The sequence below is a fragment of the Scheffersomyces amazonensis genome, assembly GCF_036850825.1.
Source record: "Scheffersomyces amazonensis strain UFMG-HMD-26.3 chromosome Unknown RJT21scaffold_2, whole genome shotgun sequence".
Classification (NCBI taxonomy): domain Eukaryota; kingdom Fungi; phylum Ascomycota; class Pichiomycetes; order Serinales; family Debaryomycetaceae; genus Scheffersomyces; species Scheffersomyces amazonensis.
In genome coordinates, this window is record NW_027042742.1 from 3,024,040 (window position 1) to 3,049,189 (window position 25,150).

The 25,150-nt window shown below is 30.6% G+C and overlaps 9 protein-coding genes across 9 annotated transcripts; 4 read left to right on the plus strand and 5 right to left on the minus strand. All coding sequences in view use genetic code 12, as the record gives it.

Moving 5' to 3' along the window:
- Positions 1-210: 210 nt before the first annotated feature.
- On the minus strand, positions 211-1,086 carry RAD6 (E2 ubiquitin-conjugating protein). Its single transcript, XM_064881500.1, has 2 exons — positions 848-1,086; positions 211-769 (listed from the first exon to the last, which is right to left on the minus strand). Exons 1-2 carry the CDS (start codon positions 887-889, stop codon positions 299-301), a joined length of 513 nt encoding a protein of 170 aa, XP_064740292.1. The 5' UTR covers positions 890-1,086; the 3' UTR covers positions 211-298.
- Positions 1,087-1,219: 133 nt separating this feature from the next.
- RJT21DRAFT_119714 (proteinase B) lies at positions 1,220-3,259 on the minus strand. The gene has a single exon (XM_064881501.1). The coding sequence runs from the start codon at positions 3,074-3,076 to the stop codon at positions 1,421-1,423; it is 1,656 nt and encodes a 551-aa protein (XP_064740293.1). The 5' UTR covers positions 3,077-3,259; the 3' UTR covers positions 1,220-1,420.
- Positions 3,260-3,441: 182 nt separating this feature from the next.
- On the minus strand, positions 3,442-5,942 carry RJT21DRAFT_139283 (ubiquitin fusion degradation protein UFD1-domain-containing protein). Its single transcript, XM_064883341.1, has one exon. The coding sequence runs from the start codon at positions 5,851-5,853 to the stop codon at positions 3,736-3,738; it is 2,118 nt and encodes a 705-aa protein (XP_064740294.1). The 5' UTR covers positions 5,854-5,942; the 3' UTR covers positions 3,442-3,735.
- Positions 5,943-6,028: 86 nt separating this feature from the next.
- Positions 6,029-8,192, minus strand: RJT21DRAFT_119717 (uncharacterized protein). The gene has a single exon (XM_064881502.1). It carries the CDS (start codon positions 8,161-8,163, stop codon positions 6,088-6,090), a length of 2,076 nt encoding a protein of 691 aa, XP_064740295.1. The 5' UTR covers positions 8,164-8,192; the 3' UTR covers positions 6,029-6,087.
- Positions 8,193-8,302: 110 nt separating this feature from the next.
- ERG5 (C-22 sterol desaturase) lies at positions 8,303-10,423 on the plus strand. The gene has a single exon (XM_064881503.1). It carries the CDS (start codon positions 8,751-8,753, stop codon positions 10,293-10,295), a length of 1,545 nt encoding a protein of 514 aa, XP_064740296.1. The 5' UTR covers positions 8,303-8,750; the 3' UTR covers positions 10,296-10,423.
- On the plus strand, positions 10,424-11,398 carry TAF19 (Taf19p). The gene has a single exon (XM_064883342.1). It carries the CDS (start codon positions 10,451-10,453, stop codon positions 11,129-11,131), a length of 681 nt encoding a protein of 226 aa, XP_064740297.1. The 5' UTR covers positions 10,424-10,450; the 3' UTR covers positions 11,132-11,398.
- Positions 11,399-15,469, plus strand: RJT21DRAFT_119719 (E3 ubiquitin-protein ligase). The gene has a single exon (XM_064881504.1). The coding sequence runs from the start codon at positions 11,628-11,630 to the stop codon at positions 15,414-15,416; it is 3,789 nt and encodes a 1,262-aa protein (XP_064740298.1). The 5' UTR covers positions 11,399-11,627; the 3' UTR covers positions 15,417-15,469.
- An 11-nt stretch (positions 15,470-15,480) lies between these two features.
- On the minus strand, positions 15,481-18,340 carry PMT1 (dolichyl-phosphate-mannose-protein mannosyltransferase). The gene has a single exon (XM_064881505.1). The coding sequence runs from the start codon at positions 18,219-18,221 to the stop codon at positions 15,510-15,512; it is 2,712 nt and encodes a 903-aa protein (XP_064740299.1). The 5' UTR covers positions 18,222-18,340; the 3' UTR covers positions 15,481-15,509.
- A 1,818-nt stretch (positions 18,341-20,158) lies between these two features.
- On the plus strand, positions 20,159-23,765 carry ENA21 (Ena21p). Its single transcript, XM_064881506.1, has one exon. It carries the CDS (start codon positions 20,616-20,618, stop codon positions 23,517-23,519), a length of 2,904 nt encoding a protein of 967 aa, XP_064740300.1. The 5' UTR covers positions 20,159-20,615; the 3' UTR covers positions 23,520-23,765.
- Positions 23,766-25,150: the final 1,385 nt, after the last annotated feature.

Sequence of the window (25,150 nt, forward strand, 5' to 3'; positions counted from 1 at the left end):
TAGAAAGACAGAAGAAATTAGAAGCTGAAAAGAAAGCAGAAATTGATCGTCAAGTCAAAGCAGCTTTAGAGCTTGAAAATTCAAAGAGACGTAAATGGTATTACTTATGGTTGAAATAGAAAAAAAATGTATATAGTTAATTCATTAGGAATATTGTATGATTAAGAAGTAAAGCACCTTATATATATAAATACGCTTGATAAATACAAGCCCGAAATTGTTATAATACTATATCTCTAATAATGCCATGGGTATGAAGGAGCTGGAGTTCTGGTATGTATGCAAAATGGAGTGAGGCCTAAGCTTCATCCTCATCATCGTCGTCATCTTCATCATCATCATCATCATCAAAATCATCCTCTTTCCAACTGTTTTCAACAGTTTCTCTCACTCGTTTAACATACTGTGATCTATGGTCTTTATACAAGTTTGCGGCTTCAACGTTTGCAGGTGAACTGATATTTGGATCATTCAATAATGATTGAATAGATGTTAAAATTGATGAAACATCATAGGTTGGAGACCATCTATTCTGTAAGATATCTAAACATAATTCACCACTTGCATAAACGTTAGGATGAAACATCTCACTAATGAATCGAACCGTAGGAGGTTTATTAGGATATTGTTCATCAAATTGTAATACTAATCGGAAAGTACCATCTTCAAATGGAGTATCGGATGGACCAATTATTACGGCATTCCATGTCATGACATTATCCGGTAATGGAGATGCTGACACTCCACTAGGTGCATCTTGCTGTATACGCTATAAATGTCATACAATGTTAGTTACAAGTTTCTCATCAACAAAAAAAAATGAAGTTAAACACCATTAAATACATACCTTAAAATCACGCATAAGTCTTCTCTTAGCTGGGGTAGACATGATTCTATTTATTGATTACTAACTGTCTCTATCACTATTGTAAGTCTGATCTATACAAACTATCAACACAAACAAACAAACACACAAATAAATTCTCTTCTACAGTGATACTACTGAACACCACTAAATGAAAAAATAATTACTAAAGTCCTGGTAAACTCTAAAAAAAAACTACTAGTACTTAAAGTCCTGGGATCTTTAAACAGGGTTGGTTATCGCCACTACTGTTAAAATTTCCACTACCAAAAAAAAAGTGTTAGTAGGAGCGAGCAGTAGCGCGCATGATTCCTGCATCTAACAACCACAATTATATGGTATATGACATATAACATAAACTCAATTTATTGTTACTATAAAATGATGTAATGCTGATTTAACAAATGATAAAACATAAGGAATAAAAAACTACATAGAGCTATATAAAGAGAATGAGGCGGCCAAAAGCACAGGAATAAAAAGAAATGAAAATCAAACCGGAATAATGAAAGAAATGGGTAATTAAGTAAATGAATTAATTAATTTATCCAATACTTAATTGTGAACCTTATTGTAAGCAGCATCAACTAATGCTTTAACTTCTTCAAGAACAGTTGGAGCATCAACATCTTCTAATAAGTGAGCAATTTTCTTTTCAATAGATTTATGTTTTCTACCATGTTTACCTTTCTTGATTGAGACCTGTTCGGCTTTAGAACCTGGAGCCCAGAATTCAGTTAAATTGTGTCCAGCACCATTGAAAGCTAAAATATTTGGAGTTCCATCATCTGGAATATCACCTAAAACTCCTTTAGAACCATAAGCAATTAAATTCTTCTTTAATTGTTCTGGAGAAACTCCATTAGAAGCAACAAAATATTCAGATTCTGCACCTGGTTGTAAAGAAAGGAAATAAGATAATAAACCGGCAATATGAGGAGATGCCATAGAAGTACCTGATAAAGTAGCAGTTGATGTAGTAGATCCAATATAAGTAGATAAAATATTTAAACCTGGAGCAAAAATATCAACACACTTACCATAATTAGAGAAATAAGCTCTAACATCAGAAATAGTTGAAGCACCAACAGTAATAGCATTTTCAGCAGCAGCTGGAGAGGTATTACATGCATCTTGATTTTCATTACCAGCAGCAACAGCAAAATGAATACCTGCCTTAACAGCAGCATTAACAGCTAAATCTAAAGCAGGAGATTTACCACCACCTAATGACATATTAGCAGTTGAACCTTTAAATCCCTTTTTATTAGCCTTAGCAGCAGCAGTATGAGATTGAGCAGCAAATTCAACACCTTTAACAACATCAGACATTGAACCAGAACCATTAGATCTTAAAACTTTAACAGCAACAACTTCAGCACCTTTAGCAACACCATAAGCATCAGAAGCAATAGTACCAGCACAATGAGTACCATGACCATTACCATCAATATCTTGATCACCATAAGGAATAGTTGAACCCCATTTAGCTCTACCATTAAATTCAACATGATCAACATTAATACCAGTATCAATAACATAAGATGTAACACCTTTACCAGCTTCATTATCATAAAGATATTGATTAAATGAATTTAAACTTAAAGGTTGTCTATGAGAAACTCTTGCTAAACCCCATGGTGCGCCCTTTTCAATTTCAAATTCTGAAGCATTAACAATAGAATCTTGTTCAACAAATTGAACTAAAGGATTTTTACGAATTAATTCAATAGTTGATTCTAAAAAGTAACCAGTATAACCAGAAAATAAGTTTTCAATATGGAAACTATCAACAATACCACCTTCAGCTTTAAAATCTTTAGTAGATACGAAAAATTCATGATCTTTATTTAAATCAGAAAGTGAATTAGTATGAGTTAAAGCAACCCATTCTTTATGGAAATCTAATTCATCTTTAGAAACTCCTTCCTTTAATACGATAATATATCTATGAGGAATAATATTTTGAGCTAAAGTAAAGAAAGGAGCTTCATCTTTAGTAGTACCAGCCACTTTATCCACGAGAATTGGAGCAGGAGCAGAATTAACAGGAATAGCATCAACCTTAGCAACTTGTTGATCATCATGTTCATTAACTTTTTTAACATCAAGAGCAAACACGTCAATAATATCACCAACAGATGGGATAACTAAACCTTGAACACTTAAGGCCCCTAAAATAGAAAGGGCAACCGATGTAGATAACTTCATGATAAGGAGGAAATAAGATAAGCACGAGAGATAATATAAATTAACAAATTAATTCTAAAATTTTATTCTAATTAAAAGATACCCAAAACACTAATCAACCAGTTAATCAACAAGATATGATATAAGACTGGAGTTTTGTAGTGGATGTTTATTAGTTAGAAACTATGAAAGAAATTTATAATTAACCTAAAGAAGAAAGATATGCTAAATGATATATATTCCCCGAGGAGGGAGGGAACCCCAGCGGTGGTGGCGATAAGAGCCGTGTGCAGGTCGGCCGAGCATCGCTTCGGGGACATGGCCGAGGAGAGGGTAGACGCAGCATTACGAGAGGGTAGAGATATAGTGTATTTGTGATATATGTGATTTCTTTGTATTCAGTGGTGTGTTCTATATACTACTAGTGTATCTACTACTACTACTACTTCTCATATACTACAACATAATACAATAATATACTAGCACTATATATACTATAAACTATGATACTACTGTAGTACATTCTATAGTATGATACGGTACGGGTGCTGTTCGCGTGCCGGTTGGCTGGCTCCACAGTGAGCATTTTTCCGCTGTGCGCCATTTGTCCCAATCAGGTAAAAGTAGAGATGAGTAATTGCTTTTTTTATCTATTGCTATTTATAAGTTGCAACCTACTACTATTTCACTTGGTGCTCTCTCAACCATTGTCTTATACTCTGTTCATTACTATTCTCATTGACTGCCTTGTATATCATTTCTGGCTCATAAATTCTCTCTTCTATTAAGACTTCTAGTAACAGTTTCTTGTGTGCTAACGATTCTGTCACACAGAACCATACTTTATTAAGGGTCTTATCACCATCATTTTTAGTTTTATTCTTATTCTTACTATTAATAGGCAAAGTTGGATAGTAGATTTGTGGTAGTAATTCTGCATTAATAAATTGAAATACTTCTTTAATACTCTTCCCTACAACCTGAGGATCTCCATTCCCTGAACTAACACAATATCTATTATTACACCAAGACTGTCCACATCCTTTAGTTAGTTGCATTATATATTTCCTCTCAAGTCGCGATTGTAATTTAATATTAGTAGGATCTAATTGTTGAATATATAAAGGTCCATAACATATATCACATAAATTTAAATCATTATTATTATAATTTTGAATTAAATTAATACAATTCTCATTAGCACACTTATTGAAATTGACTTTAATCAGTTGATTGAATTCTTTAGTTTGTAATTGATGAACTTTTAAATGCTTTTTAAAATCTCTTAATCGAAAGATTTGTCCACACTTGTAACATTCACTAGTTCTACCTCCACACCAATTCTCATGATGAGTTAAATTCTCAAACTTATCTTGATACGTAGATTCTTCTTGAGCAACAATTAATTTACAAAAGCGACATTGTATTAATTTACTAGGACATTCTGAACCTTTATGATGAATGACTAAATCAAGAAAATTATCATAACTACCTCCTTTAGAACATTGATTACATGTATAAGGATGTAAATGAAATAATTTTTGATGCTTGAATCTTAATAATGTCGAATTACTATAGAAAGTATCTTGAGGACAATGCCAATGAGTTTCTGGTATAACTCTTAAGAAAATTTCATTACACTGTGGACATCTCTTATTATTTCTTAAACAGAATGCTTGATGAAGAGAATATTTATCCTTTTCAATCACTTTTAAACAATTCTGACATCGTATTTGTGATGCACTGATTTCATTAATTTCTATTTCTTCTTGATTAATAATTGAATCCAAATCCAATTCAGTACTAACACTTAATGTTATATCGGCATCTTGTTCCCATGTAAATGGAATAAAATAAATGAATTTATATTCATCATCTTCATCATCATCTTCATCATGTCGATTTATTTTATTGACTATTTCATCACTTTTTAAATCAACTTCAATATACTTATAAGGTATACTATTCTGTTCAATATTAGAATCTTGATTCATGGTGGTATACTTGAAATTCTCAAGATTAGTTAATTTATCAAATCCACCAATAAGATCTACATTGAATAAATCTGAAGATTCAAGTTTAATATAAATTTTAGGTGATGTAAATGATGTAATATCAAATTTAAATATCTTCGGTATAAATTTGCCTCCAAGAAAGGACTTAATATCATTTACAATAATTGAAGATTTAACTTCAACAATATTATTATGAGGATTAGAATTAAATTCTAATAGTTGTTGATTGGCCATATCATCATTTAGAGGTATTATATCTAAAGTAACATCAGTATTAATTATACTTGCCACAATATTTGAATCATTAGATTCATTAATTTCTTCTATATTCATTTCATAATGGAAATTACCATCTTCTATAATAAGCAATTGTCTATTAGTTAATACTGTATAATATTTCAATAATACACTTTCTAAAAAATACTTCCAATTAGTTATATTTGAATATAATTGAGTAGGTTTAAGCTTTAATGAAGTAACCTTAGGAATATTAGATTGTAATGATAAATTTATACTTTGAGGCTTTGAAAGTATAGTTTTCACTTTACTAGGCATTATAACTATGCCTTCTTCCGAGGAAAATTCTTTAACTCCTACATAAGTGAATTTTTCATTATGTTCATTGGTAATCTTAAAGATCAATGGATGAGGTAAATCTGATTCCGGTATTATTTCCACAATGGTTTGTAAGACTGATGAAGGTAGAATAATCTTATCGGAATAAGGCGGCAATCCCGCGGAATTCTCTTCTACATTCAAGTAGAATACTGGCGTACTTAACATTCTATGATATAATTAAGATAGTAATTACAGATTGGTAATACACTTTTTGCCATAATAATTTATAGGCAAAAGAAAAAAATGGGTGGTGGCACACGGCTAACATACACATATATACATCTATATATACATGTATATACAGTTTATTAGTAAATATATATATATATATAATATACAGTTTATAGTAATAATGTATGCATTAAGATTCTATATTTACAATATACTATGTATGTCTATTTATCGTCTATCGTTGGGTTTACTATTCTTCATTAATGATCGTGCACCATCTCTCACTACTGGACAATAATGATTCTCTAATAATACATTTTCCCAAAGTGTAGCAGCTCCTGAATTACATCTTTCTAATTCAACATCAATATGAGGTTGTTCAATTCCAAGAATATATGAACCTTCTACTATAGATTCATCAGTATTCCATAAATATTTAAGATTCTCATCATATCTACTAAGTAATTTACCCACAAATTTTAATCCTGCTAAACTTGTCTTTTCTGGTGTATGTAATAATACCATATAAAGTCTCTTTATAAATGAATTAGCTCGGAATGAAGATCCATTTCTAGATCGGAAAAAAATGAAATCAAGACATCTTAATAAAAGTTCTGATTTAGTAGAAACATTAACTGAAGGCTTTTCATTTGAATTACTTAATGGATCCATTAATCGAAGAGATTTATGACTAAATTCAACATCACAATCAAGTGATAAATCTGCAAGAATTAAGTATAAATTAGAAATAAATTTAGATAAATCAATAGTCATGGGTAATCTACCATTTGATTGATGATTTAATACAAGTGAAAATGAAGTAACAATACATAAAAGTATAGTTCTAATTTGTTTCCCATCATATTGTCCACCTTCTTCTCTATGATCATCTATTATATCAGTCATAATTTCTCGTAATACTTCAAGAAAATCTCCTAATAAATCAAAATTTGCCATTTGACCAAATTTTGATAAACCTTCAAGAACTGATGCCATAAGTAAAGTTGCATCATTAGGAGTGGTTGAAGAACCTGATTTTAAAATTTCAAGGTATAATGTTAATAAATCTTTTAAAATTTGTGATTGATACTTTTCTCGTTCTTCAACAGTAATAGAATGTTGAGCCTTTTGTAATTCTTCTTCAATTTCTTTACGTTCCTTTCTTGCCTTACGTTCCTTTTTAGATATATGTACACGATCTTTCTTTTTCAATTTGGGCTTTTGAGATGCTTGATTTTCTGATTCATAAGGATTATAATCTTCTAAAATTTTAAGTGAAAGAAATATATTTAATACCGATTCATCCACTCGGAATTTTTTATCTTTAATAGATCGAATTAATAATTTAGTTATATCAAATGAAATATCACCATTTTCTTCATCATCTTTTAAAAGAGTTTCTAACCCTCTTAAACATTTAGTAAATATCTGTAAATCATCTTCATGACTAGGCTTTCTATTTAATCTTCTAATGATTATTGAAAATAATTCAGCACGATGATTAAAATGTCTAAGAGATGATAGACATAATTCACATGCGGCTTTGGATGCAATTGAACCTAGCTTAATTTGCTGAGGACTTATTTTAGAATTATTTAAAGAATTTGAATAACTTACTTTAGCAAGTTTAGATAAATTATCAATATATTGAACATAATTAGATAATAAACTTTGTTCAAAATTACGAAGTTTCATTATATCTTTACTAACTTTTTCTCTCTTTTCTGTATCTGTTAAAGGTCTAATCTTATAAGATGGAGCTAATGATTTAAATACAGGTATAAGTGACATTATTGATAATTGACTAGTAATGACATTTTTTGATTCAGACATTTTTCTTAATCTAGTTAAACATGCAATATTTTCTTCAGGATCTTCAATTAATTTGGAGGCTAAATCTGCAATCTCTTCTTTAATCTTATTCAATCTTTCTCTAGGACTTAAATGTGAATCTTCGTCTTCTTCTTCATCTTCAATTTGAGTTTGTGAATCGATTTCTGCCTTATCATCTTCAGGTTCAACTTCTTCTTCTTCTTCAACTTCCGCAACTACTTCTCTCACTACTCGTTCTATTTTCCCATCACTAGTTTTAATGGGTAATCCTTCAACTACAGCTTTAGCCACATTTCTAGGTCTAAGTTCATAGTCTTGTTCTTCATTTTCCCAAGCATGCTCATCGTCTTGATCTGTCTCAAGAGATTGTTTCTTATTGAACACACCAGCAGACAACAATTTGTCCTGTTGTTCCTGCTTGAGTTTCTTTCTCTTCTCTATCTCCTTGGCACTATTTTTCCTTTTAGCCATCTTGTTCTTAAAACAGATTCTACTAATTGTCTATTTATTACTATATTAAATTATTTGCAATAGCTACTGAAAAAAAAAAAGTACTGGCATCTCATTAGATGCGACATTTAATGACATACACGACATGATAGATTGTCGCAAAAAAAGATTAAGGATTTAGTCTTTAAAAAAGTGCGACACATGCCACCACATAACACATCAGAGCATCGTTCCCTACCGCACTTACCGCACCGTACCGTACCCTTAAACGATCGTATAAATTTTATTTATGCGGCCGTATACCGAAAAATTTATTCCGATCATATCATAACATAACCCACAATCGTTTTAAAGGTTAATATATAGCCTGACCAATTATCCCCGAGTCATAAGTAACATCTGGTGGAGCCAAGCTTGCCCAGTACTTTTGTTAATATTATTCTTACTACTTTGTTTATCGGAAAGGGTCTTTCAACTCGTAGCTCATTCGTGTTCAGCTATATTAATATTATTCATTCCTTATTCCATCACTTTATCAAATTAATTTTCCAATAGACTCATAGATAATTTTAATTTATAATTTCTAATTTATTTATTTAGTATTAATCATGAATTCAACTTTACCAATTCAAGTTGATTTTCCAACTATTGTTAATTCTACTAAAGCTTATTATGAAAGTTTATCATGGTGGCAGATTGTGGCTAGTCTTATAGTCATTGTATTATCTTATGATCAACTTATGTATCAACTTAGAAAGGGTTCAATTGCTGGTCCAGCTTTTAAAATATGGCCAATTATTGGACCATTTTTAGAATCTCTTGATCCAAAATTTGAAGAATATAAAGCTAAATGGGATAGTGGAGATTTATCATGTGTATCAATTTTTCATAAATTTGTTGTTATTGCTTCTTCTCGTGATTTAGCTAGAAAAATTTTAGGATCTCCAAAATATGTTAAACCATGTGTTGTTGATGTTGCAATTAAAATTCTTAGACCAACCAATTGGGTATTTTTAGATGGTAAAGCTCATACTGATTATAGAAGATCATTAAATGGATTATTTAGTCAAAAAGCTTTAGAAATTTATATCCCAGTTCAAGAAAAGTATATGGATATTTATTTAAAAAGATTTATAAATTATGATGGTCCAAGACAATTCTTTCCTGAATTTAGAGAATTATTATGTGCATTAAGTTTAAGAACATTTTGTGGTGATTATATTACTGAAGATCAAATTAGTCTTATTGCTGATAATTATTATAGAATTACTGCTGCTTTAGAATTAGTTAATTTCCCAATTATTTTCCCTTATACAAAAACTTGGTATGGTAAAAAGATTGCTGATGAAACTATGCAAATTTTTTCAGATTGTGCTGCAATGGCAAAAGTTCATATTAATGAAAAATCAGGTAAACCAACTTGTGTTATGGATGAATGGATTCATCTTATGAAACAAGCAAGAGAAAATTATGATGAAAGTGATCCAGATTCAAAATTATTAATTAGAGAATTTACTAATAAAGAAATTAGTGAAACAATTTTTACATTTTTATTTGCATCTCAAGATGCTTCATCATCTTTAGCATGTTGGTTATTTCAAATTGTTAGTGATCGTCCTGATGTTGTTGAAAAAATTAGACAAGAACAATTAAGTGTTAGAAATAATGATCCATCAGTTCCATTAGATTTACAATTAATTAATGAAATGACTTATACAAATAATGTTGTTAAAGAATCTCTTAGATATAGACCACCAGTTCTTATGGTTCCTTATGTTGTTAAAGAAAAATTCCCAGTAACTGAAACTTATAGTGCACCAAAGGGTTCAATGATTATTCCAACTTTATATCCTGCATTACATGATCCAGAAGTTTATCCTCAACCCGATGAATTTATTCCTGAAAGATGGGAAAATGCTTCAGGAGATATGTATAAAAGAAATTGGTTAGTCTTTGGTACTGGACCTCATGTTTGTTTAGGTAAAAATTATGTATTAATGTTATTTACTGGTATGTTAGGTAAATTTGTTATGAATGCTGATTTAATTCATCATAAAACTGATTTATCTGAAGAAATCAAAGTCTTCGCTACCATCTTCCCTAAGGATGATTTAATTTTAGAATGGAAATCCAGAGATCCAACTGTTGTTTAGTTATATATCTAATATGTCATAATACAAGTAATTAGTTTGTTTTAACTATGTGTTTTGTTTGTGCGCGCGCACTACTTGACTAGTCGCTCATACAAAGAAGTACTCTACTACTTTTACTATTATTGATAACTATATAGTATATATCCAACTTAATTATGGTAGAAGAAAGTGTAGATCGAGTAGAATCAGATAAAACTAATAGTGGTAGTATAATTCCTCGAATTCCCTTACAAACAGGAGGATTTGGAATGTCTATTAGTGGAGGTTATAGACCAACCATACGACCTCAATTACCACCTATAACTAATAATGTTAATAAAAAGAGAAGAAAGAAACAAAGAATCTTTGCTAAAGATATTGAAAATTTATTATATGCTATGGGAGATCGACCCACAAGTACTGATATGACTGTTCAAGCATTAGAAGATATTTTAATTGAATATTTAACTGATATTAGTTATAAACTTGCGGGATTTGCAAAGACTCAAAATCGGACTCGAGTTAAACTTAATGATTTAAGTGTAGTATTAAAGGATGATCCTGTTAAATTAGCTAGACTTCATTATATTATGGAAACAAGTTATAGAATTGAAAGAGCTAAGAAAATGTTTGAAGATAAGGGAGGAGATGATGATGAAGATGATGATGAAGATAATGATGAAGATATAGGAGAAGGAGAAGAAGAAACTAATAAAGAATCTGGTAGTAGTAATGGAGCAGTTAAAAAGGAAAAGAGAAAGTATACAAAGCGAACAGATAAGGGTAGTAAAGCCAAGAAGAAGAGGAAAGTTACTGGGAATGTAATGTTTAAGAATGAAGATGATGATGATAATTAGTTAGTAGTATAGTTAGTAGTATAGTAAGTAGTATTATAAGCTTTAGTATAATTATAAGTTAGTACTATCATTAGTATACGCTAATAGTATATAAGCAATAAGTATACAACTTATTTGTATTAGTTATACCTCTACTATATTTCAAATATTTCAAATATTTCAAATATCTCTGACTTGTAGTTGCTATAGTGATCTGCACGTGACCCACGGCACATTTTTTTCACCAGAGGCAATGAAGGATCATAGTCGGATGAAGTCATAGTTATACCTCCTATAGTATAACATATCGTTTGTAGACACATCCGAGAACCATTCCGACCGAGTGTCCCACCGTATATCCTCCATCCAAAGTCAAATCCGACTTAACATCAAACTCATACCCATCACTATTAACTCATAATAGTAAGAAAAGTATCACTAACCGATAAATCCCCAGACTTATCATAGTTAATAAAATTAAAATCAAAATCATTCCCCCCACCCCTCCCATTTCATTATGGATGTAGAACATACTTGTCGTATTTGTCGAGGTGAGGCGACCGACACTCAACCACTTCTTCATCCCTGTAAATGTCGAGGATCTATCAAATATGTTCATCAAGATTGTTTATTAGAATGGCTTAAACATGCAAATAAATCAACTGAAAAATGTGATATTTGTAATACTCCTTATACTTTTAAAATTATTTATGATCCTGCTATGCCATCAAGAATTCCCATGAATTTAGTATGGCATAAATTAATTCAAACTATGAGTCATACTTTAATAACTTCATTATCTTTATCATTATATGTTATATGTATTTTTATTCAAGTACCGTTTTATTGGAAATTTGCTGGAAGAATTTATACTTGGGCATTAGATGGGAAATTACCTATCCAAAATCCTTCCTTTAAAGATGCTTTATTATTTGGAGAATATGATATAAATTCATTTTTATCTCAATTTAATTCTTCTGTAACTTCATCTTCATCTTCATCTTCATCTTCATCTCTTTCTTCATTATCTTCATTATCTCCTACAATTCTTAATCCTTTCCATTTAGAATTCTTAACTCTTCGAAAACTTGTATCTTATACTTATTTTAGTGGTTTAAGATATTTAATTATTGCAATAATTATTCATATTGCTTTATTTGTTGAACATGAATGGGTTGTAAGAGATGAAGGTTATCCAAAATTATTAATGAAAAAAATCGGTAAAGAACCTAGAACAAAATTAATTGATATGTTACAACAAGCTTTAGCAAGTATAAGAAATGATCAAGCTAATAATCCTGATGCAGCAGCAAATTTAAGAAGATTAGAAATGATAGCAACGGCTATTGCTGATTTACAAGATAATAATAATGATCAAGATCAACAAGGTAGAGAAGAAGCTTTAAGAAGAGTTATAGAAGCAGGAAATGCCTTTACTGATTTAGTAAACAATGATCAAATTCATCCACAACCTCCACAAGAAGATTTATCAGATGGAGAGGTAGATGAAGACAATGATAGAAGAACTGTATTTGTGAATCCTAATGGAAATCCCAATGGAAATCCTAATGGAAATCTTAATGGAAATCCAGTTCCAGGACAAGTTCCAGGACAAGTTCCAGGTCCAGCACCTGCTGAAGTTCCTGTACCCCCAGCACCAGTACAAGTACCAGTGCCTGCACCAGTACCTGCACCAATTCCTAATCGATTAGATGAACTCTTGGCTAATCGATTAGATGAAGAAACTGATGAATCAGATGATGAAGGTGCGGATGATGAAGCAGAAGCTGCTGCTATTCAAGGAGCTATGAATGCTGGAGCCGGAGGTATTGCTGAATTCTTAGAATTATTTGGAATTTCTTTAAACATCAAGACTCCAATATTCTTAATGTTTGTATGTGATTTTGTTATTTCAGCATATTTATTTATCATTTATTTAATTCCTCATATGTTAGGAAATATCTTTGTATCAATTATTGGAGCCATAATTAAATTTCTTAATCAAATAATTATTAAACGATTCATTTATGATTTAAGTTTAATTAAATTTGATATTTCTCAATATAAAACTGGTGTCGAATTTTGTGATTTTAGTATAAGTTCAATTCAATCATATTTAATAAATCCAATAATTTCAACCATTAATAAATTATTCTTTGAAACCAGTGAAAATATTCAATATTCATTAATTGAAAGAACCATTCTACTTGGGATTGGTTATTCATTAATTATATTTACAGTATATAAAATTATGAAATCTTTAACATCTGGTACTAAACCAATTATGGGGAATCCTCGAAAAGTTTATAAGAAACTTTTTGAATTAACTTCAACTCTTAAAGTATTTTTAATATTTGCTATTGAAATATTCTTTTTCCCGGTTTATTGTGGTTGGTTATTAGATTTTTGTGCTGCTCCATTAATTTTACCTCAATTTACTAAACGGTTAAATGATAATTCAATTACTTTTATTATATTAGTTACATCATATTTTGATTCATTACAAATTTCTTATTTTAGAATCTTACTTTATTGGGGGTCTGGTACACTTTATATGCTATTCTTTGCATTATTTATTGGGATGGTTAGAAGTACTGTATTACGTCCAGGAGTTTTATTCTTTATAAGATCTCCTGATGATCCAAATGCAAGATTAATTCATGATGCATTGGTTAAACCATTAATATTACAACTTTCAAGAATTTATTTAAGTGCTAAAGTTTATACGGGATTTATATTAATTGGAATTGGAGGTATTACTTGGGGATTTAGATTTTTAATTAATCATTCTAATTCTAATTCGAATTCGAATTCTAATTACGATCATTATTTCTTACCTATTGAACAACCCGGTTATATAGCCATACTTATATTTGGATTTTCAATATCAAGAATTATATCATCTCAACCATTACTTACAAAATATTGTCAAATGTATTGGTTTAAAGCTTTTGAAATATCTTGTCATAAATTAAGACTTTCTCATTTTATATTAGGTAAACCAATATCTCAAGAGAGAGGTTATATTGTTTATCGTAATATAATTCAAAGAATTATGGGAAATGTTTTACCAGATTATACAAAACCAGTAACTTATTCTCAAGCATTATCATTATTTAAATTAAATAATGAAATTAATGCATGTTTTATCCCCAATGGGAATTATGTTAGAGCTCCTGATAATGATAGTGTATCAAGAAAATTTATTAAGAAATTATTTGTTCCAGTAACTAAAGATGATAAATTATTAAGTGCCATTGAAACTAATAATATTCGATCAGGTTATGAAACTCCTTCATCTGAAGAAGATGATGAAATTAGTACAGAAAATGCTTATACCATTGTTTATAGACCTCCTAAATTTAAAGCTCGATGCTTTGGATTAATTTGTATGTTATGGATCTTTGCTGTATTACTTATTTCTGGTATAGTGTTTGGAGCTTTAGTATTGGGAAAACCAATCTTATGGTTAATAGATATCTTAATCAATTCAAGTAGTTCAACTAGTTCAACTTCAGCTAATTGGAAATTTGAATTGGCTGCTTTGGGAGTAGGTCTTAGACTTCTTTTGGCTGGATTATCTAGTTATGATAAGTATTTAGCTAGAGAGAATGCTTCACCAGCAGCAGCAGCAGCAGCAGTAGCAGCACAAGCACAAGCACAAGTAGAACCAGATCAACCAGATCAACCAGATCAACCAGCACCAGTCCTAGCAAACCGTCCTCAAAGAGTGGCATTTGTTAATGATATAGTTAACTTAATAGTTCAACTCGATATCCCTCCCGTCATTATCCTTACTATTATGTTTTTCCTTTGGGGTTATTGGATCCTTACTATTCATAAGCTTTGTATAGATGATCCCCTTCGATATTATTTCCAATTAACTCATTTACCTTATCTTATTAGTGGATTATCTATCCCAATTCATATGATAATCTCCTTATGGACTATAGTTCCATTCTTAAATTATGTATTAACTAGTATGCCACATTTAAATGGTGAACCAATAGATCGAGGTAATATTGGTCAATTATTAAATAAGAGTGGAGTTACAACAGTATTAATTAATTTTTCAATGGTTCATTTACCTGTAACTACTATATTAACCTATTTTAAAGTTAAAGATCAATTGGTTAGTACATCATTTAGAATTTATATTTGGCCAGTGGTTTGTTTAACATTTGTAATGTTTAAGTCCATTCATGGCAGTTATAATTTATATAAAGAAATTAATGAAATGGTTAAGAAGGAGAAGTATGTTAGAGGTAGAGCCATTGAGAATGTTGAAGGATCAGATGAAGAGTAAGTAGATAGAAACAATTAAAATGTACATAACATAAACAAAGATAACTAAAGATAACTAAAACTAAAGATAATATAAATGTATATATTGTAAGACCTAAACAGCTTCAGCCACTACTGGTTCTTCTTGCTCTTGCTCTTGCTCTTGCTCTTGTTGTGGTTCTTGTTCTTGTTGTGCAACTGGCTCTTCAACCTCATAATGTTGTTGAACCTTTTCCTTTCCATCAGCTTTAACTTCAGCGATAGGAGTCTCTTCATCAGCAACTTCAACTTCTGGTACTACTTCTGGTACACCACCATTAGCCTTGGGAGTTTCAACTTCAGAATTAGCTAATGGAGGTGGAACTACAGGTTTTTCATCTTCATCATGAATTTCTTGTTCAGTATCTTGTTTAGGTGGAGCAACTTCTGATTGATGTTCATCTTTAACTGCGACATTTTGATGAACCACAATTGGAGTTTCTTTAACTTTTTCAATTTCTTCAAAAAGGGGTACGTGAGTTTCCTTTGGAGATTCAATTACTGGTGATGAATAATATTCTCCAATAGTTCCATGGAATACATTACAATCAAAATCCCAAGATCCAAATTTAGATTGAAGACATTGACCTTTTGTCCATGGAGTTCCATAAATTAATGGAGAATAATTTAAATAGAATAAACTACTACCAATAAGGAAAAGTGTAACTAATCCATAACCAGTCTTTTGTAAAGTGACTGATTTTGATAATAAATATCCCACAAGAATATCAAAAAAGTGTCCTAATACTAAAATTCCAAAATATAATGATGGTAAATAATGATGTAAAAACAATTGTCTACCCATAATAAAGAATGGGAAATAATGAAGGAACCATCCTAAAATATAAGTAAATACTTGATGATTAAAATTAAAAACATCTTTATCTTTGGCAATTTCTTGACCTAAATGCCATTTAATAATTTGAACTATAGTATAAATTATAAAGGTAAAGATTGCAGTAGTAGTAGCATACCAAATTGGGGCATTACCAAGAAGATAAACTTGTTTAGATTCTTTAGCCCAATAATTAATACCTCTTAATAAAAATGGCCAATCTTGAGGATTTGATTGCCAATTATGATGTTCAGTTAATCCTTGATTAATTTTCCACATTCTTTTATGAACTTGAATAATTTTTTCAAATAATGATAATTTTTTATAATTAACAATTTCTCGTTGACCTTTAGTTAAATAAGGATTTTCATTGGTTTCAATATACCATTCAAGTAAATGTCTTTTACCTTGACCTGCAGCAGTAACTTCTTGTTGTTTAAATCCCCATTCTGGTAATTTAGTTTCGGTTGAAAATAAATAATTTCCTGACATGGCATGTCTTAATTTAAAAATGGTTGTTAAAGCTTTAACATTTGTTCTTGAATTTTTTGGAGTTTTATGTGATACAATTTCAACAATCCAATCATCATTAGCATCACCTCCAAATCCTTCAAATCCATAACATGAAACTTCCTTTTGCCAATCTCTTTCACTAACTGGAGGTTTTTCATCATGAGAATGTAATCTTCTACCAGTATTAACATGTCTAAATCTAACTTTTGATCCATCTTTTAATGGTACAAAAGTTTCATTATAAATAGTTGTATTTTGATAAGGTTCAATAAACCATTTATTATTACTATCTAAATGAGGATATAAAGTAATTTGTTGTTGTTTTGAACCGGTTGGATAAAAATGATCATGAGAATGTAAATAACCTCCTTGAGTTGATACATGACGAAGGGTTACAATTGATCCTAATCCAACATTGGCTTCAATATTAGTTGGAACATGATTACCTTGTAAACCAGCTCTAAAAGCACTTGACATAAATGCTGATCCATCACTTTCTTTATATAATAATTGAAAATGAATTGCAAAAAATATAATATATAAAATAATTGGAATTCCTAATAAAAATGAACCTCTTGCTACGGCATGACCCCAAATTTTTTTAGTTGAAATTGATAAATCTCCAATTAAAAACCATAATTGATAAGCAGATAAAATTCCTACCCAAGCTACAGTAAATAATCCAACCCATTTTGAACTTAATGCTAAACCTAAAGCAATAGAAGTTGAAAATAAAGTTTTATACCAATTTAAAGTAAATGGAATTTGAATTTCAAATTTTTTCCAACCATAAATTGTTGCAGCAATAAAGAAAAGTAATGGAGAATCTAATAAAATATATCTTGAAATTGTTACATTTGAATTTTCAATAATTAATAAAAATGTGGTAGCAAAGGCAATAAATGGTCTAACCCCAGAATGTCTTAAAGTAAAATAACTTAAAATAATTGTACCAATACCTAATAAAGCCGGTAATTGTCTCATTAAAAGGTAAGGAGTTGTTGAAGGATATTTATCACCAATTGTTTTAAAATCAAAATCACCTTTAAAACCTCCAATTGCGGCAGAAGCAGCAATTAATAATTTAGCTAAAGGAGGATGAACATCAACAAAATAAGTACCTAAAATATATTTCTTTGCAAACCCACCAAAATGAACTTCATCAAATACAACAGAATCAGGATAAGTTAAACCATATAATCTTATATAACAAGAAAATATTACTAAAGCTGCTAAAATATAATATTCTTTAATATTAAATTTCAGACGTTTTTCAACTAATTCTTTGGTACTGGTTGTAATTAAATATGGACGTACTGAACCCTTTTCATAAATTACATCTACATTAGGATCAAAATTAAGAAAGTCAGACTTTTCATGTTTTTGAGTAGAGGCTGCTTTAGAGGCAGCCGCAGCTACAGCCGACCTTGTTCTAGCCATGGAGATGAAATTAAGTTGTAAGATTGACTAATGAAATAACAATGGCCGATATTAAATTATTTATCCAACACTTGTTATTAATTAAGTGCTTCGAAGCAGTGGTGAAAAATCCTGTACACAGTGTGAGTGGATCCCGTTTGAGACACCCTGTTAAGTTGGGGGGAAAAAGAGCGCGCTTGGCTTTTGGCTTGCGCGCAGCACATGTGAGCAATCGCACGTGTGGTGTGTATGTAACCTCTTTTGTTTACCTTTTGTTTATATTCAATTATAATTTTGCAACCATTTTATATACTATAGCTTGTTTCTAATAATATATATATATTTATTATATGTTTTATATCTATTGCTGTAAACTTAGTAATGAATTTTGAAGTAGTTAAAACTAAGAAAGATTTGGTCAGAAATCAACCAAATATACGTTTTCTTATATTCTTCAACTCATGCATACATTGAGTTATGTACTTTTTATCATTTTCATCATATTCACCTCAACTCATAGAGTATACCTTATTTACCCAATGTAAAGTCATTGACCATACACAATGCTATTTTCTTTGAATAATTCATTCTTAATTATATATCCTACATCTAATTATCCTTGACATAATCCAACTCGCATCCATACCTCGCATCCATGCATCAACATTACCAACGGTTGCCAAAATTAAGTGTTAGTTTTTTACATTAGCTTACTTGCAGTATTCACAATTAGTCTCGAATAAGGCAACTAAAATGCGTGAATTTTATGATTCTACAACTGCTTTCAATTCTACGGTAGTACTTGAACAAAACCGGAAGCGATTGGTTGCATATACAAACTATGGCAATTAAATTTTGTAATTGGAGTTTGATCCAAGTTTAAAATTATCACAAAGCTGATAATGGGGCCTATATCCATAACGAATACCCAGAAGTATTTTACAAAATGAAGTCCATAAAATTATTAGTTACATAAATTTTGATTTTCCAGAACTCAAACAAATAGATTTTGATATCGATGATATAATTGAAGATGGAGATGAACTTCTGGATAAGTACTACATTTAAAGTCAGCGTAGTTACTTGCAAAACTGGAATGAATAAGGGGAAGTAAATGATCCTAAAAGTGTAAAACACTGTAGAAGTACCTACAGTAGAAGGGATTATGCCTACAAATTAATTTTTAGGTAGTTACGGTTTTATCTTAGCCAATTTTCTTTTGGAAGTATCTATTTCTATAAAGTTAAAGAGTACTTCACCAGCTGAATTCTTAAAAAGTGGACTTAATTGTGATAAGATCAATGTAACGCCACGTTTATTTCAATATGGTTTCCGTGATTGGGGTAGTAAATCAAAGTTACAAGGATTTTATTTATTAGAAGATTACATTAAAGATCCAAACATGAATTTAGATTATTAACAATTTTAAGCTCATGTTTGAGCTAAAGGTATAGTTTCATTCAAAATAGTGAACAAAATCCATGACTTGCATAGTGGCAACCACTAGTTTACCAATTAAACATTCTAAGAAATTCATCAGAAGAAAGTTCAGTTAAATCTAATTCATTCACTTATATTGTAAAAACAAACAAAGGTATGTTTATCCCAACAAATTCGGGAGTCCGGAGTCTGCACTATGTTAAAAATACTTATTTTGCAGATCATGCAAGCGCAAAGGAAATTTGCAAAGAGAGATTTCTTTCGAAGATTAGATTTACATTTATAGTTTCTTGGTTTACAGTTTCTAGATTTATAGTTTATTAGTTGCAGATAATCTTATAAAAAGTGGAGCGATTATTATGCATACTGTACCTCTATTAGGTAAACTTTTGATTTAGTACATGTTTTCTTATCAGAAAACATCCAAACATCCAAATTAAGCACGTTTTATATTATCTGTGTATCTGAGCGAGCCGTTGAAAAAAAATTTTATATGTCTTCTCCCATCCTTTAAGCTGAACAACTACTTCTTCTATTAAGTGAAATTATCAATTCTACTGTGAATTAAGCTTACACATTTCACTGTGAATTAAGCTAACACTCTTCGAAAGTCAGTTTTCTGCAAAGGCATTGTCTGTGTTTTTTAAGTTTTTGAAAATAAAGTCTTCCGGTTCAGTTAATCAATTAAATAATTACAATGGTTCGTCAATTAGTCAAAGCTATGAAGATGAAGGCCGTGAAAAATCGCCTGTCTTGTATCATGAAAAGAGTTTAAATAACAACCACTTGTTGGATTTGAATGATAATTATAAATTATCTATTGAAAAAGTTGCTGAACTATATTCAGTAGATTTAACAATTGGTTTAACTGATTCTCAATATCAAAGTAATAAAACTAAATATGGTCCTAATAATTTAGGAGCTGAACATAAAATCTCTATATCGAAGATTTTAGCTCATCAAATTTTTAATGCTATGGTTATAGTGTTAATAATTTCCATGGTTATTGCTTTAGCAATTAAGGATTGGATTTCTGGTGGTGTTATTGGATTTGTAATTTTTATTAATATATTTGTGGGATTTATTCAAGAATATAAGGCTGAATTAACTATGGGATCTTTAAAATCTTTAAGTTCTCCAACAGCTACAGTATTAAGAAATGGTGATAAAATTACTATTAATGCTGAAGATGTTGTACCTGGAGATGTAATTTATATTGCTGTTGGTGATACAATTCCTGCTGATTTAAGATTAATAGATTCAACAAATTTAGAAACGGATGAAGCTTTATTAACTGGAGAATCTTTACCAATAGTAAAGGATCATTTACAAATATATTATGAAGATATTCCTGTTGGTGATAGATTAAATATGGCTTTCAGTTCTTCTGTTGTAGCAAAAGGTAGAGGTACAGGTATTGCTGTTTCTACTGGTTTAAATACAGAAATTGGTCAAATTGCTGATTCATTAAAGAATGGTGATGATAAATTAATTGTTAAGGTTGATGATAAAAATAATCATTTAAAAGCTATATTAAAATCTACTTCTAATATTATTATGAATGTTTTGGGTACAAATGTAGGAACTCCTTTACAAAGAAGATTATCTTGGTTAGCTATTATCTTATTTTGGGTTGCGGTTTTATTTGCTATAGTCGTTATGGCTTCACAAAAGATGATTGTCAATAAAAATGTAGCAATTTATGCTATTTGTGTTGCCTTATCAATGATTCCTTCATCTTTAATTGTTGTCTTAACAATTACAATGGCTATTGGAGCTCAAGTAATGGTTACAAAACATGTTATTGTAAAGAAATTAGATTCATTAGAAGCTTTAGGAGGTATAAATGATATTTGTTCAGATAAAACTGGTACATTAACTTTAGGTAAAATGATTGTTAGAAAAGTTTGGATTCCAACTACTGGAGTTTATGTGGTTTCAAATTCAAATGAACCATTTAATCCTACTGTGGGTGAAATTTCTTTTAATTCATTAAGTCCAAAAGAAGTTTGTGATCTTGATGATGAAGTTGATTATATTGCTCATTTACAAGATCCCTTACCTAATTTATTTCAAAAATGGATTTTATGTGCTACATTAGCCAATATCTCAACTGTTAAGCAAGTTCCGATTGCAAATTCTGATTCTGAAATGGAATGGATTGCTCATGGTGATGCTACGGAAATTGCCATTCATGTATTCACTTCTAGATTAGGTTTTGATCGTGATGAATTGATCAATGAACAAGGTTTGGAACATATATCTGAATTTCCCTTTGATTCTTCTATTAAGAGAATGTCTTCAATTTATAAATCTTCAAAAACTTCTACTGTATACACCAAAGGAGCAGTTGAAAGGATTTTAGAAATCTGTAATTATTGGTATAAAGGTGATGAAATGTTACCCTTAACTGAACAAGATAAAATTTTAATTGAAGAAAATATGACTTCGTTATCATCAGAAGGTTTGAGAGTCTTAGCCTTTGCCAAACGAGATATTAATTTAGAAAAGGAGAATTATAATAATCGAGAACAAGTAGAATCTAATTTGATTTTCTTGGGTTTAGTAGGTATTTATGATCCTCCTAGACCAGAATCTGCTCCATCAGTAAAGATTTGTCATAAGGCAGGAATAAATGTTCATATGTTAACTGGAGATCATCCTGGTACTGCTAAGGCTATAGCTAAAGAAGTTGGAATTATTCCTCTGAATCTTTATCATTATAGTAAAGAAGTTGTTGATGTAATGGTAATGACCGCAACTGATTTTGATAAATTGAGTGATGAAGAAATTGATAAATTACCAGTATTACCCTTAGTTATTGCTAGATGTGCACCTCGAACTAAAGTTAGAATGATAGAAGCTTTACATCGAAGAAGCAAGTTCGTAGCTATGACGGGTGATGGTGTCAATGATTCACCTTCTTTGAAGAAAGCTGATGTAGGTATAGCTATGGGACTTAATGGTTCTGATGTAGCTAAAGATACTTCTGATATTCTTTTGACAGATGATAATTTTGCTTCAATTGTTAATGCTATAGAAGAAGGTAGAAGAATGTCATCTAATATTCAAAAGTTTGTTTTACAATTGTTAGCTGAAAATGTTGCACAGGCCATTTATTTGATGGTTGGATTAGTATTCATGGATAATGATGGATTCTCAGTATTTCCATTATCACCTGTTGAAGTATTATGGATTATCGTAATTACTTCATGTTTCCCAGCCATGGGTTTAGGGCAAGAAAAGGCTAGTGATGATATTTTAGATACACCACCTAATAAAACAATCTTTACCAAAGAAGTCTTAATTGATATGTGCTTCTATGGAATTTGGATGGCTATCTGTTGTTTATGTTGTTTCATTTCTCTTGTATTTGGAATGAAGGATGGGAATTTGGGTACAGGTTGTAATACTCTGAGTGGTTCCAATTGTACTACTGTATTCCAAAGTAGATCTGCTGCTTTTGCTGCTTTTACATGGTGTGCCATCATTTTATCATGGGAATGTATTCATATGAAACTTTCCTTCTTCAAAATGAGACCCGAATCTGAAATTATTTGGTATAAACAATTAGCTATTGATTTATGGGATAATCAATTCTTATTTTGGTCGGTGATTGGAGGAGTATTATCCGTGTTTCCAGTTGTTTATATTCCTGTAATCAATAAGATTGTATTCTTACATGATCCAATTACTTATGAATGGGGGTTTTCGGTGGCTTTCACAGTAGCATTCTTTGCTGGTTGTGAGTTATGGAAATGGTTCAAAAGAGTATACTTCAGAAGTGTTAGGGCAAACAATCCCGAATACGAATTAGAAAGAAGTGATCCGTTCCAGAAATATGCTTCGTTCTCAAGATCTAACACTGTCGAAGTTTAGCTTAAGTTCAAGCTTATTTTTTTTATATATATGATTTTTAATTTTACTCTAGCAAATTAACCTAAAATAGATTTTATTTGCCAATATCTGAAACATCCTTGTTTTCGTTTTATATGTTTCTTATATTATACTCTCTCTCTATTATTTAAAAAAATATACGATGTAAATTCGTTATAGGTTATCAAAATATCCTCAGTTTGTGACATGCAACTTCATTTATTGGAGCCATTTAATCCTCTTAATGAGTATAGATATCGGTTAACGGCGAAAGCTTCTACTATAAGAGTTGTAAAACATTATAGATTAGCTTGGTTTAGTGGTCGGTATTAAAGCATGCTTAAATAAAGAATTAACCTTAAATTATAGTCTTAACTTAAAATTTAAATTATGGTTAAGTCGTCTCGACCAGGGTCTTTTTAGGATTTCGGTAATGTATAGAGTCACCTAGTTATGTAATCAGGAAGACGTTTCAAACATTTAAATTATTAAAACCAAGTCAATGGTTACCAAGAAGGATATTATGACACCGAGCTAAAATCCTATTGACACAGTATATGTTGTTTTTGTGTATAACATTTGTCTCTATTTCTTTAATCACAGAAATGATTTGCTGTGGCTTTTAGGTTTATTGCATTCCACTTTTCTTTTCTTAGAGCTCACCTTCAAATCGATACAACAAACTTAGAAGAAAATGCTACAAGAAAAGAAACATTCAGTCCGTTAGATACGGGGACGGTGATTTCAGCCTTCTCTGAATTAAACTAGTTTATCCCTAAATTTGAGGTAAACTATCAAGTTTGGAGAAGACATTTTGTTATTTTTACAATCCGAAAGGTAAGAATACCAAATCTTCATTATGAATATTGCTAATACTTTTAAGAATTGTAGAAAGTACCGAAAATTATTTATTTCTGGTCTTTCACTAATTGGTGCTGCTGTATTCACAGGCTTCGTGGCAGAGAATCTTTTTAAATGTATGCGGTCAAATAGTAATACCCCACATGGGGTACCTGCAATGATTTAAACTGAATTATCAGATTTCCACTACCGTCAAACTGAGTTCTTAGTGGTAGATCCCAAGAGTTGGGTCCAATATGAAATCGTTCTGTTAATTTTCTTCTACTTTTCAAGTTTATAGTTGTAGCAATTATTTCTTTACTTTTAATAAATTTTACTACTAATAAATAAGGAAGAGGTGCTCATAACTGACTTTGGACCCCTCTTAACGAAAAATAGGTAAACTGTAACTTAGGAATCCAACTAGTAATTCCAATATTTTTATTAATTGTGCTCCAAGTAGAATCATAACCAGCAACAAAGATATAAAAGGAGGGTTGGAAAATGTTAATTGCAACTAAATGCTTTAAAGCTAATCATTCGTGGCTTTAGACAATGAGAATATTTTGCAACATTTCTTATGCCCCTATTTGGTAACCGCTCTAAGAGTGGAGTAAAGAATACCTGCATATTGTGCGAGTGAATAAAACATCAACAGGCGCATGTTTTTTCCTAATTAGGAAGGTGGGGCGAAAGTACTTCGGGTGATAATAATGTAATTATCCAAATAATTAATTTTAGAATCTATAAACGAAGTATGAAAATTAGTACGAAAATTTACAGCCGGTAATATG